General features: G+C 46.6%; 1 protein-coding gene across 1 annotated transcript in view; it reads right to left on the bottom strand.

Moving 5' to 3' along the window:
- The window catches only part of HDAC1 (histone deacetylase 1), a 143,121-nt gene that overhangs the window by 54,850 nt on the left and 73,823 nt on the right, over nucleotides 1–14,448 (bottom strand). The window contains exons 10-11 of the mRNA XM_078680723.1: nucleotides 13,953–14,061; nucleotides 13,165–13,295 (exon numbers count right to left, since the gene is read on the bottom strand). Of these exons, the coding sequence (XP_078536849.1) occupies nucleotides 13,165–13,295; nucleotides 13,953–14,061 (240 nt within the window). The remainder of the gene's footprint in view (nucleotides 1–13,164; nucleotides 13,296–13,952; nucleotides 14,062–14,448) is intronic.

Below are 14,448 nucleotides of genomic sequence, written 5' to 3'. Positions count from 1 at the left end.
CATCTTGTGTAGTTTTTTCTTGCTGCACCATTGTGTGAACCTCTTCCATTTTGCCACATAGCACCTTCGTGTGGTAGGTCTCCTTGCCTCTCGTAGAAACTGCAGGGTGCTCTCCGGTAGCCTTAGGCGTGCAAACTATGTCTTCAGGAGCCATGCAGCTAGGCTGAGGCTCTCTGGCTCTGGGTGTAGTACTTCCCCGTTTTGCAAGGAGAGTAAGCCTGTTCCCGAACTTGTGGGGTGGCCCCTGTGCCATTTCCATTATTTGTGAGGTCTGCCTTGCCCACTGTGGTGCCACCAGGATCAGTGTTATGTTGCTGGTTCTGCACTTGCTGAGTACCCTGTGTTCCCCACCTCCTGAATAGCGTTTGCGTTTCCTGTGCATTGAGCTCTCACTCGTGGGATGCTGAAGTCTCTCTGCTGAGCCAGTCTGCTTCCATATTGTTCTTCCCTGGTAGGTGTATGGCTAGCAGGTCTATTTTGAGTGGGATGGCTCATCTCCATATTTCCTGCTCTATGTTGGATAATGCGACTGATTGTGTTCCTCCCTGTTTGTTGATGAAGAACATCGTTGTTGTGTTGTCTGTTTGTATCAACACTCTCTGGTTGTTCAGTTGTTTCTGGACTGCCTTCAGGGCGAGGAACACTGTCTTCAGTTCCAGGTAGTTGATGTGTCTGACCGCATCTGCTGGAGTCCACAGACCCCTCACCTTGAGCTTGTTCATGTGTGCTCCACATCCCATCTGGGATGTGTCTGTGGTGATGTTAAAGGCTTCCCTTTTGTTATGTTCTCCCTGTTCCACCACATTATCTCCTCCTGCACTGCGTGCGTTACAACCACTAGATCTTTCCAACTTCCTGTCGCTTGTGACCATTGTTGTTGCAGCCCTTCCTGGAATGGTCTCGTGTGGAGCCGTATATTGGGGACCAGGTGTATGCAGGACGCCATCATCCCCATTATCTTGCTCGCTGTCCTCACTGTCAGAGCTCGCCCCTTCTGGTAGTGGCGTGTTCTCTTGTCGCTGGGGAACAACTTGCACTGTATGGTGTTGATCTGTGCACCCAGGAAGATCTTCACTTGCTCTGGTTCCATCGAGGATTTTCCCCAGTGTATGGAGAATCCCAGGTCTGTCAGTGTTTCTGTGACCCACTGTGTGTGTTCCTTGCATGTCCTGTGTGAACTTGCTTTTATTAGCCAGTGGTCGAGGTAAGGGTATACATGAATCCCTTTCCTGCGCAGGTACGCTGCCACGGCCGCGAGACATTTGGTGAAGACCCTTGGTGCGGACCTTAGGCCGAAGGCTAGGGCTGTGAACTGGTAGTGTTCTTGTTGATGGTAAATCTTAGAAGCTGTTTGTGCTGCCTGTTCATGGGAATGGGCAGGTAGGCATCTTTAAGGTCTATGGTGGACATGAAGTCTCCGTCCCTTATCTGAGGAATGACCTCTTGTAGGGATGTCATCTTGAATTTTTGTGTCCTTATGTATTTGTTTAGGAACCTTAGATCCAGGATGGGTCGGAGAGTTTCGTTCACTTTTGGTACTAGAAAGTAGTTTGAGTACACTCCCTTGTTGCTTTCTCTGAATGGAACTGGTTCAATGGCCTCCTTTTGGAGGAGTTCTTGTGATTCCTCTAGGAGTAGCGCTAGTTCTTTTCCTGAATGTGCCTTCCTTTTTGGTTTTCTGTTTGGTGGTTTCTTTTCCTGTTCTATGCAGTATCAGAACTGTATGATGTTGAGTATCCATTTGTCTGTAGTTATCTTCATCCACTCCTGGAAGAAGTGGCTTAGCCTGCCTCCTACTGGTGTTACATGTTCGTTGCTATTTGGTCCGTGTAACCCCCTCTTGTTGGCCTTGTTGGGCTCCACCCTTGGAGGGGTCATGTTGGTGGGCACGCTATGCGTGACGGAGTCACTTTGAGGTGGGTTGTTGGCCTCCTCTTCTTGTTTGCCCTCGTCCATTCGCCCTCCTGCGAAAGGACTGGCCCGAGGCTAGTACTTCCAGGTTTGTTTTTGCTGTCCCTGCTGTGATGTGTTGTCGCCCTGGTGGGCCTGCTAGAATGTCTGGTGCGACGTTGCTGGCTGGTTTCCTCTCCTTCCGTTTGGTCTCAGTGTCGGGGTACCCCTTCTCATCCCTCTGAATTGTAAGGCCCCCATAGACCTTGCAGTTTCATTTCCTTTGAGCTGGGCGAGTTTTTCATCCACTGGTGCCCCGAACAGTGTCTATCCATTGAAAGGAGTGATCAGAATGTTGTTCTGTACTTCTGGCTTGAAGCCTGGGATCCTGAGCCAGGCATGCCTTCTTTCTGTGAGTCCTATCATCATAAGTCTGCTGGATGTGTTTGCCCCATCCAAGGCTGTTTTCAGGCAAGCATTTGCTATATTTTTCCCTTCCTCCACCAGGTGTGATGCTCTTTGCTGGTATTCATCAGTGAGGTGCTTGAGCAGTTGTCCGATCTCGTCCCAATGCTGGTACTGGTGTCTGTTCAGTAGGGCATTGGAGTTCGCCATGCGCCAGTGTACCGCTGCATTTCTTTCTATTTTTCTACCAGTTAGGTCCATCCTCCTACTTTCTTTGTCTGGTGGTGGGCCTGATGTTTTTGGGACGTTTGCCCTCTTCCTGGCTGTTGCCGCAATAATGGATTCCGCCATGACGGATCGCTGGATGTAGGGAGGATCTGGAGAGGAGTGCTTGTACTTTTTCTCCGTCCTAGGTGCGACAGACCTGCAGGTCGCTGGGTCTTTGAACGCCTCCCTCCCTTGGTCCATGACACTCGGAAGCATGGGCAGGAACGGACTCTTTGTTTGAGTGGGGAGTAGGGTCTCTAAGAGGAAACATGCCTTAGGTCTTCCTCCTCCAGTTTGACTGCTGCATTCTGGATGACCATGTTATAGGCCCCAATGTCATCTGGTGGCGAATGCCTCGAAGAATAAGTCTCCACGGCTCTTCCGGGTTTTCGGAGTCGAGGTCCTGCCATTCCAGGTCCTGTGCCATTGAGGATGCCGAGCTGAAACTCGTTCGCTGGTCAACGTCGCCTTCTTCCTCGTAGTAAACGCCCTCTTCCTCTAGGTGTTCCTGGGGCTCTGGAGTTTTTGGCAGCCCTTCGGCGTCAAACTCCTCTTCCTCTTCTATTTAGACGATAGTCGTCGGCGGTTTCAACAGAATCGTGAACCTTTTCATTTTCTCGTCGAACTCTTTTCCTTTGCAGAATGTTCTCCATTTCGGCCTTGAGCCTTCTCTTTTTCCTCTCCATTTCGGCGGCATGTTCGGCGTCGAGCGTTTCGGCCAATCTCCTAGACTTCGTAGTCGAAGCAACCTTCGGGTCCTTCTCCTTCGAAGTCGAGCGGTCCTTTTCGGGGACGTGCTTCGACGACCGTGGCTTTTCGCCAGTCTTCGCCGCCTGGTCCCTCGGCGAGGTTGTCCTCTTCGTCGCTGGAGAGGCCCAGGTCCCGAAGCGACGGAGGTTGGCCATTGCCTTGCATGTTGTAGTTGGCTCTCCTCTGTCTCTCTCTAACCCAGAGTGTCTTCAGGGTGAAGGCGGAGCAGGCGTTGCAATCCTTGCTCTCGTGGTCGACGGGCAAGCAGAGGTTGCAGACCGGGTGCTGGTCATTCTGCGCGTATTTGTGGTGGAAGTTACAGTAGAATTTAAAAAGTGTTTTGTCCATTTCTGAACTCAGGGGGCCCCTGTGTGCGCATTCTCCGTTGGACGTCGAAGATCTCGAAGTTCTCCTCCTTCATCGTGGTCCCGGCTTGGTGATCTCGTTCCTCAGTATCTTCTCCAATCTTTTCTGTGTAAGGTTTGTCTTTTTCCTCTTCTTCCCTCCAAAATCTCTGGAGCCTCTCTGACGATCCAGACTCAACAGCGGAAAAAAGAATCTGAAGATGGCGCCCAAAGGGGGGAGCTTCCGCAGGAAGCGTGCCGACGTCACAGGAAGTACACCAAAAGGTGGGACGTTGACACCCACCTGGGCTACGAAAAAAAAAAGAAAGAACCACAATTCCGGACCCAACCAGTAGACCGCGTGGTAAATCCAGAAAAGATTCACACTGCAAAACTATGTCCTTTTGGGCATTGAAGGGAAAGCTAAAGCCAGCACTTTCTTGGCAGAGCTGAACAGATGGATTGAAGATAGAGATCCTTCCCCATATCAAACTTGGTTCTGTAAAGGAGGGTCGACAATTGACAACGTAGTGGCATTATCCTATTTGAGCCAACAAGCAAATATTAAAAACAAAAAAACAGTCTCCTCTGTAGCTTTCAATTGTTTGTCTCGTCATAAGCTTTGGAACTGCTAAGGAATTGAAACATCCCAGTAGGACTCTTCGTTGCAGTCATCTCTTTATATAAAAAAAACCTGGGTAAATGTCAAACCAGCAGAAAAGATAATGTTTCTTACCCAGTAAGCATCTGTTCTTGGCATGTAGAGCTGTATATTCATATGCTTTGCATACTCCTGCCATCTAAAGTTGGGTCCGGATGTTTGCTAGTTGTTTTTCTTCGAAGTAGTCTTTCCAGTCATGAGGCAAGGTGACTCCTTTCGGTGATCGTGCGCATGTGCATTGTTAGATTGTTTTCCCGCAGAGGGTGAGAATGGAGTTAGTAAGTGCAGAATAGAGATGTCCACGGGTATGTATGTAAACTGAGAACTGCAACAACTACAGGAGAGCAGGGAGGTGGGTGGGCACATCTGAATCTACAGCTCCAGATGCCAAGAACAGATGCTTACTGATGGGTAAGTAACATTATCAGTTCAAGGCACGTGAGATGTAGATCAAATGCTTTGCATAGATTATACAGCAGTATACTCCCAAATTGGTGGCTAGCCTGTAGTTGTTGAAGTGGTTTGAAATAGTGGTATAAGTACTGACTGGCCTACATTAGCTTTTTGCCTAGCTAACACATCTACACAATAGTGTTTGGTGAATGTGTGCGGCGTAGACCATGTTACTGACTTACAGATGTCGGCTACAGGAATATTCCATAAGAAGGCCATAGTGGCCCCTATTTTGCAAGTGGAATGTGCTCTAGGGGGTATTAGCAAAGTTCTTTTTGCCTTCACATAACATGTTGGGATATATTTCACGATCCATCTTGCAATGCCTGATTTAGATATGAGATTGCCTTTGTGTGGTGGAGAAAATGCAACAAAGCGGTGCTTTGTTTTGCGAAATGCTTTTGTTCTTTCCCCATAATATAGTAGAGCTCTTCTAACATCAAGTGTGTGTAGAGCTCGTGATACAGAATCAGGTTGAGGAAAAAACACAGGTAACAACTGAATTATATGAAAGGCAGAAACTGCTTTAGGGAAACATTTAGAATTGGTTTGAAGAACCACTTGCTCTTTGTGAAGCTGAAAAACAGGCTCTTATATAGTTAACAGGAGTTCACCAACTCTCCTTAGTGAAGTTATTGCTATGAGGAAAACAACCTTCCACAAGAGGAATTGTAATGGACAACTGTGCATTGATCAAAATGGGGGGGCCCATCAGCCTTGTAAGGACTATGTTTAAGTTCCACGCTGGTGCAGGTGGGACTCTTGGTGGCATCACTTTTTTTAATCCTTCCATGCAGGCTTTGATCACTGGTACTCTGAACAGAGGTAAGTGTTGTCTGTTTTATAAGCATGCAGCTACTGCTGCTAGATGTAAGCAAATGGATGTGTAGGATAGTACAGATTGCTGTAAATGTAACAGATAACGATGTTTTGCACAGAAGCATCAAGAGGATTAAGGTTGTTATTGTTACAATAGATAACAACCCGTTTCCATTTTGCTGCATAACATGCCCTAGTAGTAGGCTTTCTAGCTTCTCTTAGGATATTCATATAGTGGTGGTAATTGTAAATAACCAAACTCTAGGACTTCAGCAGCCAGATCGCCAGGTTGAGTTCTAGGGATTTGGATGCCTGATTTCTCCATGGCTCGGAGTCAGGAGACTGGAGGTGGGATGCAGCTTTTGGTGTGGAAATACTGACTGCTCCAGCAGGGTGGTGAACGAGGGTGGAAGTGCCCATGTGGGAGCTATGAGAATCAGAGTGAGGGATGCTTGCCTGAGCTTCCAAACTACAGGCAGAATGAGTGGGAGAGGCGGTAAAGTATAGGCAAATATCCCTGACCAGTTCATCCATAGGGCATTGCCTTTGGAGGACGGGTGTGGGAACCTGGAGGCGAAGCTTGGACATTTTGAGGATGAAGTTCCCACTTATGGATTTGCTGCTTCTGTCTACTGAGAAGGTCTGCAATCGGATTGTTTATTCCTGGGAGATGCTCTGCCAGGAGATACATTGTGTGGTGTATAGCCCATTTCCAAATGGCTTGTGCTAGGTGTGACAGTTGGAGAGTGCCCATCACCCACGCTTTTGTATATAGTACATACCAGTCATGTCTGTGAGGACTAGGACAGCTTTCCCTATGAGGTGATCTTGACAGGCTCAGAGCACGAGAAACACGGCTAGGTGATTTATATGAAGACTTCGGTGCTTCCACAATTTTTATTTTAAATTTTTTTATAAACTTGGAGGATAAAGCAAATTACAGATTATGCATTCAATTACACTGTTTAAGCAGGGATGCATTTAGAAGCCATTCAAATGATATCAAGGCATATGGAGTGCAAGACAGCACAAGCATAAACAGGGCGCAGAGGCAGCATTAGATTGGCATGCGCATTATTCACGACATCACATTATCATGGAAACTGTGTCAACAGCCGTCATCGTTTATCTATTCGTTCCCGGCGACAGGGTCTGGGAGGTGGGTGGGGGATTTGTTAGCCTCGTCTATCTGTCAGAGATAGGCCACGAGTAGGGCCCAGATGTTGTGTGGCCTGCTTGCTAGTTTAAGTTCCAGTACTCGCTCAGGTGTGACTGGCAGTGTGCTGCGTCCGCTACCCAATTTTTTGTAACTGGTGCCGGCTTAGGGCTCCAGTAAGTCGCCACCCTGCGCCTGGCCAGCACAAGGAGCATTTCAACCAGTCTATGGTCAGCGTGAGACGTTCTTTACATATCCCAAAAGGCTTGTAAGGGGTTTGGCGTAAGGGTGTCAGAGGTAATGTCGCTGATGGTTCTGCAAACATCTTACCAGAAGTTCGCAATTTACCGACAATACCAGGCCAAGTGTACAAAGGTCATGTCAGGAGAGGAGCATCTCATACATCTTGCATCCTCCGTCAAGCCTATTCTGTGAAGTGCTCCGGGGGTGCTGTACAGTCTGTGCACAAATGTAAAATCTATCAGGCGCAGTCTATAATTTATGGAGAGTTTTTGGGATGGATTACAGCAGTACGGACATTGTTCTTCTGGTGAAGGCTTGTCTACTAAGTCTGCTGCCCATGCACAACATGCCCGCTCAGTGCCCACAGGGGAGTCCGCACATACAATTTGGTGACGAGCTTGCATGGAGTAGGTGTAGTATGGATGTATTCAAGTGCTGCGTTTGGCGCTGGGGGGCTGGGGAATGCATCTTTCAGGTCTCTGCAGGTCACTCTAATCTGATAGTATAGTAGGTTGTCAAGCGAAGTGGCGCTGTCCGGGAGAGAAAGAAACTGTCTGTTAGGATAAAGATCGAGACTCCACAATCCTTGGATTGTATAATCGTGTAAGTGAGCACCCCAACCAGTGAGCGATGCGTCTGCTGTTAGCACAGTCTGTGGAACAGGGTAAATGAAGGGCCGCCCTTTTGATACATTTTGTGGGTTCCACCACTGCAGAGAGCAATGGGTGCGGCCATCTATCAACACTAGATCGGTCCATTGACTCTACGACTGGTTCCACTGATTCGCTAAGCATTCTTGAAGGGGATGCATGTGAAGTCTTGCATGGGGAACAATCACGATGCAAGACGCCATCATTCCTAGCAGTTGCATGAAGACTCTTGCTGGTAATGACTGGTTGGGCTGAACCGGAGTGAGAAGAGACTGAATACTTATAAATATGGCAGCATTGGGAGATCCTGTATCAGGATTAATGTAAAGTTCCTTTTGTTTTGGGTCAGATTTGTGAGTTGGGACGTTCAAAATCCGATCCTGTAGCTTTGAAGGAGCATTTTTCGTTTTCGGCACAGAGGACTTCGGTGCTGGGGTGAACTGACTTTTCGGCACGGAAGCTTTGGGTTCCGAAGCAGTTTTTGATTTCGGCATTGAGGATTTCTGCTACGAAGCAGTCTTTGGCTATGAGCCAGAAGGTTTCGGCTGGGTGCCTGTCTTTGCCCGACTTGATTCGGAGCTGGAAGGCTTAACAATGTGTTTCGGTGCAGAGCCGGGAGGCAGGGCGTCAAACATCTTCTTGGTGCAGACTGTGGCCCGAAGGTGCAGGTGGAACCGAAGCCTTTTGCTTGGTCTGTGTTGGATTTCGGGGCAAGGGGTGTTCGATACTCGCGGGACCCCGACCTTGCGGTATGGCATCTCCGTCTATCCTGGAGACCAATTCCGGAATAGATACAGGCTCTTCCTGCTAATTTTGGCCCCTTGTGCATCAAATTCTTCTTGCTCAGATCCTTCACCGAAGATATCTGGCGTGTATTCGAAGTTCTGGCTTTGCATTACATGATGTCGAGCCAGACTATCACGGAGTGTTTTCTTCAATCGAAACGATCTGCACGTGTCGCAGTCTTGCTCCTTGTGTTCTGGTGATAAGCACAAGTTGCACACTTTGTGCGAATCGGTGCGCGGATACTTTGCGTGGGAGGGCAGACAGAATTTGAGCAGAGTCCGATCAATTAACTGCACGGAGGACCGGTGCGGTTAGGCTTGATGACCTTCCACAAGTCTTCCGATCGAAATAGAAATTTTGTTCGACCGATAAGATACGCGGAGAAGCGGGATACACGTATGGAACAATACCGACTTGGATATAGTGGATTGGCCACCGAGGGGAACCCGAACAACGGTTTTGAAGTGCAGCAATACAAATCCAAACCTGGTGGCTGGAAAAAAACCAACCATCTAACAATGGAGTCGATGCCAGTGCGCACTATGACCGAAAGGAGGAGTCACCTCATCTCGTGACTGGAAAGACTTCTTCGAAGAAAAACAACTTGCAAACATACGGACCCAAAACTAGATGGCAGGAGTATGCAAAGCATGTGATCTGCAGCTCACATGCCTCGAACATACAATTTCGAAAAGGTGCTACACAGACGGCGGCCTAAAACAGGGCTGTGGTCTTGCCCAAACTCTTTTCAATTTATATACAGCAGATCTGAGGAAAACACTTCAAAATGCCAACCTCGCAAGTCCTAAAATAGGCCCCAACAGATTCCAAATACTACAATATGCAGACAACCTGGTAGTCATGGACTACATCAAAATTAGCTTACAAAGGAGACAAAACGCTCTTAATAGTTACGAGACTAATGAACTGGTCATTAATCCACACAAGACCAAAGTGATGGTCTTTGGGCGTTGTGCAAAAAAAGCATTGCTCAAATGGAGAGTGGGTAATCAGACAATGTCCACTATAAAGAAAATATAATTATCTTGGGGCATGGCTCAGCAACTCCGGGAAAGTGACTATACATCAACAAAAAATTAAGTAAAAAAATTCAGTCGACCATCTAAGCCTTATGCAAACTCCATGAGAAGAGCATAGTCTGATGATTGTACCAATAAGAAGGGCCATACAATATAAAATTAGGTCAATTGCAGGTTACACACAGCACGCATTCCCAGGACAAATTAGCAGCTTGCTTGAAGAAAAAATAAAATCAAAAAATCACACTGTCAGTCGTACAAAAGCATATTCAAGTTACCAAAGCATACCCACAACAGCCTGATTCGCCTGGAGTTCGGCCTGGTGCAGCAAAACTATGAATGCCTAGGAACACAGGAGAAATACTACTACCAAGTTCTGAAAGCACCTATTGGAAGTGTAAAAAACATGTTTAATCCCATCTTTGAAGGGACAACTAACCCATGGAAAACGTATATGCAAAATGTGGTGGGAACACTTGGCTTGGCCAGGAAGGGCTAAGTTATGGGGCAACCAAAAAAGCACTTACACAAATCCAGTAATTATCACGAGAAGTAGATTTACTAAATTATACACCATGGGGAGGCCATTCTGGATTAATCACATCATATAGGAGCACAGAATACAGCCGTATCTGAAGCAAGCACTGAGGAGGAAGTGCTTAAAAGAGGTTTAATGGACCAGCCTTGTGCCCTCCCAATATAAGAACTAAATCCCGGATGGAAATCCTTGGCCCTCAGAACCAGGTGCAGAATCTACAAGTACAGAAAGGAGTCCCAGCTGCATTTGGTGTGTTGTCCTCTTTTTTCTCCTGCACCGCACCAACTGAATTGGCCAAATTTGGGAAGTAGGTCAGATGTGCGTGCTCGGCTCTCTAAACAAGAAGGGCCCGACGACACTATTGTGGTTTGCACGAATAGGTACGTACGCAGTGTAGTCCCAATACAAACTTTATTATGCTGTACAAGGCACTTGGGCACCTTAAACCTTGAGGCGGTTAGATAACCCAGCTTTTAGTACAGATGCCATGACCCACATCCCCTTCTTGTCATATGAGGGCCTCAGGACAAGGAATAGACCCTAATTTTCAATCAATGCTGCTCAAAAGACATCTTTGTGAGTCACACAGGTAAGTTTTGTGGATAAATAAGCAATCTACATCATTTAATGTGCAATTGCTATAGAATTTTAATCATACTTTTATCTATGTAAGAAATATTGCAAATGATTTTAAGTAATTTGTGCAATAAGAAAATTCATTCATTCGTAAAAAAAAAAAAATCATTCATTCCACGAATCATAAGATTTCTCGTAGGAGAAATAGCCTTCAAACATCCAAACCGAACACTAGATGGCAGGAGAATATTACGCGTTGCAACGCGCACTAATACCACGCGTGTCATTACAACTCGGGTATTACTAAGCGTAGTCATTCACCACCACCTACAATTACAATGCATACTTTTACCACGAATAAGCCTTTACCACGCATGCCATTACAACGCAAAGACATGTGCAGAAAAGGTATACTCTTGGTAAAAGTATCGAAGGTAAGTTACACTACCCTGCCCTAAACCCTAATTTAGTACTCCTCCACTACACCCCCCCAGCACCAATCCTTTCCCTACCCTAAAACCCTAAATCACTACCCCTGCATGAGCCCCAATCCTTTCCCTACCCTAAAACCACCCCTGCACGACCCTCCCCTGACCCTCAGTAATTCCTACCCTAACACACTACCCTGCATGACACACCCAACCAGATTCCTCGCCCTACCCTAAAACACTACCCTCGACGATCCTCCCCCAACCCTCTCCCTACCCTAAAACACTACCCTGCATGACCTCCCGAACCTACCCGGAACCCAAAAACACTACCCTGCATGACCCTCACCTGGCCCGCAGTCCTCTCCCTACCCTAAAACACTACCCTGCACGACCCCTCGACCCTACCCTAAACCAGTACCCTGCACAACACACACCCCCACCCGACCCCCTTTTACCCTAAAAAAGTAACCCCCAACCCACGCCCAATCACCTTACCTCTCTCTGCTCGTGGTTACCCTCTCCCCTCCTCGTTCCTGCGATGCACGTCTTCGTGTGGAAATGGAAGAGCCTCTGCTTCCTCACAATGACGTGGATCACATATATTTTTTTTTTCACAAGGTATGTGCTTTTACCACACATACCTTTACAACAAAATTAGTTGTTAAAGGCATGCGTGGTAAAAGCACGTGTTGAAAAAAATGCGTAGTAATGACTACGCGTTGTTACAACGCATGCGTGGAAACACTTGCGTTAAAATGGTATGCGTGGGAAAAGCTGCGTTGTAATGGCAGTTTCCCATACTGAGCATGTGTATTTACAGCATCACATGCTATAATCAGTGTTTCTCAAGCTGCGGATGAACCATCTACAAAAACCATACCTCTATGGCGCAGGGGAGTCCACTTACACAAAATACAGATTTACACACTACTAGCAGGGTGTATTACTGTATGTATGCCATCAAGTCCAAAGGTGCCACAATCCCTTCCATTTATTTTATTAATTTATTCTTTCAATAACATACCAAAGGCTAAGGCAGCCTCATCTTTCTCCAGATTACCACCTAATTAATGTTTTCTAATTTTTAGTTTAATATAGGGCAAGTTAGTTAATGTTAGCTCCAGATATTTTTAAACAAATTTTGAACCTACTATATCTCTGTTAAAGTGTTTGGGAATCTGGCACCTGCATTATAACTAATGGAGACCTAGGGTGGCAGTTATGTAACTTTCCCTTAAAAAAAACAAAAAAACAATTCAAGTTGAAAACCCTTAATGCTTTGTGAATTAGGGATTTTCTACAGCTCATGCAACATATCTCAAACCTGTTTCTACTACTCTTTCCAATGCACAACCCTATTTGTCACCGTATACCTCTATGAATATATTCTCTACCTCCACTCTCTCATTCATCCCAAACCTCATACCACTTCTATGATCCCCCAAAAAACCTTTCTAGACTCTTCCCTACTCTCCATCCCTTGCATTATCTCATACCTCTTTTTTACTATTCGGATCCCCCAAAACAAGCCTTTCTAAACCCTTACCTCAGACCCTTCCACCTCCATCATCCTTTTACTCATCCCAAGCCTCCTCCTACTGCTATGAACTCCAAAACATTTCTAAATCCTTCCCTCTTCTATCACTCCACTATCCTTTGCAATCCAAACAACAGACTAACATGTCCACCACTCAAATTAATTTCAAATTTCTCTAAACTAATTACCCACTGATCCTTTATAGGCTCTGAAGTAGCATGCACTCGCCGAAAAAGCGCTTCAACACCACATCAGGGGTAGCAAGTGCTACATAAATGCAAACCTTTTTCTTCTATCCCTCCACAATCCTTCTCAATCCAAATAACTGACTACCATATCCACCACTCAAATTACTTTCATATTTCACTATACTAACTCACCACAAATCCTTTATGGGTTTCGTTCCCAAAAACGCAAATTGCCCTCTCGTTCACAGAGCACACTAACTGGTCAAAATGCTGCTCAATGCAGGGACCCATACTACCCCAGAACGTAACTTCAAGGGCTCTCTCACCTCCTAGAACCTGGCCACCAAACCTGTGGCTACCTTTCACAGGCTCCCATTCTCAATAGTACTCCATAATCAAATATATAGTGAGGACAGTAACTTAAACATACTTGAGATGCGTTTGTCCGGGTCATCATCATCTTCATCAGCACTTTCATCTGCAACTGCATCTTCTGGGATGGCCTGCATCTGAACGCCAGGTGCATGTGGAAGCATGCGCAGGTTCTCAAAGAGACGCTGCCTGAAAACGAAGCTAACACTGTAAACACGTACTAGGCAGAGTTCACTCATTACCACAGCAGGGTACAACATTTGCAATAGCCATGTTCAAAGCAAAAGACAGGACATACATAAACTATCAGAAGGAGGCCCAGTGTTCATGGCATTAACAACCCTAGAAGAAAAGGGGCCCATTCAAATATCAGGTCAGAGTAACGAAATCATGGCATGTGTGCCGAGCTCGGGGTGAAGGCAGGTACTCCGAGGCGAGTGATCTATACATCTGTGTATAGCTAGTAAAGGAGCCACACCCCTCAGTGGCGGGACAACTGAGCATGTATGTGTACACAGTCCGGAAGGATAAGAGCTCCTGTTGGGGCAACAGATCAAACTATAGGTGTACCAGAAAGGGAGCCAGAGTTTTAACAAGACAAGTCAGAGACTGTACACAGTACCTCAGCCTTGGAAGAACACCATAGCTTACAGGAAACAAAATACCTAGGCACATGTCCACAGCCCAGGAAGAAAGACATGGCGACAAGCACACTGCCTCACCCCAGGCAAGGAGGAGAACATGCACATACAGTGAGGAAGTGATATGCTCTCTGATCGGGAGGGCCACGAGTGGAGTGCGAGTCAAGGGCTGAACACAGGCAGTCTTTGCCACAAACACACTCACTTGATCTTCTCCAAGTACTCGTTGGTGTTCTGATTCGTCATGTTGGATGGACTGATGTGAAGTTTGAAATCCGGTCCAAAGTATTCAAAGTAGTCATTGTATGGCAGCTCTGCAATTAACAGAGTATAAGTCACACACTGGTGAAAAAAACATCACGGGAAACTGCAACATAAAGGAACAAACCCTAACTAAGACCCTCCGTGACCCCACCAGTTCCATCCATCTGCCTCCAAGCCTCAGGGAAGCCCCCACCCCCTCTTGCAAATAAGCACACAGTTGGGCCTCAGACCAAGCCTGTCAACAGAATCAGGCCCAGGTCAGACCTGAACTCGTCTCAACCACCTCAGCCCCCTCTCTTGAACTCCCAAATCCACCTACTACTTAACCTGCGCCTGGACAGACCCCTTACTTCATCAGAAATAAGGCTTGAAACCGACTGCTAAAAGGCATTCTATGTTCATCATCCCAGGATTAGTTTTTGTTGTCTCTTGCACAG

This window comes from Lissotriton helveticus, chromosome 3_1, assembly GCF_964261635.1.
Source record: "Lissotriton helveticus chromosome 3_1, aLisHel1.1, whole genome shotgun sequence".
Classification (NCBI taxonomy): domain Eukaryota; kingdom Metazoa; phylum Chordata; class Amphibia; order Caudata; family Salamandridae; genus Lissotriton; species Lissotriton helveticus.
The sequence above is the reverse complement of the archived record's forward strand: the minus strand, read 5'-3'. Positions and strand labels throughout refer to the sequence as shown.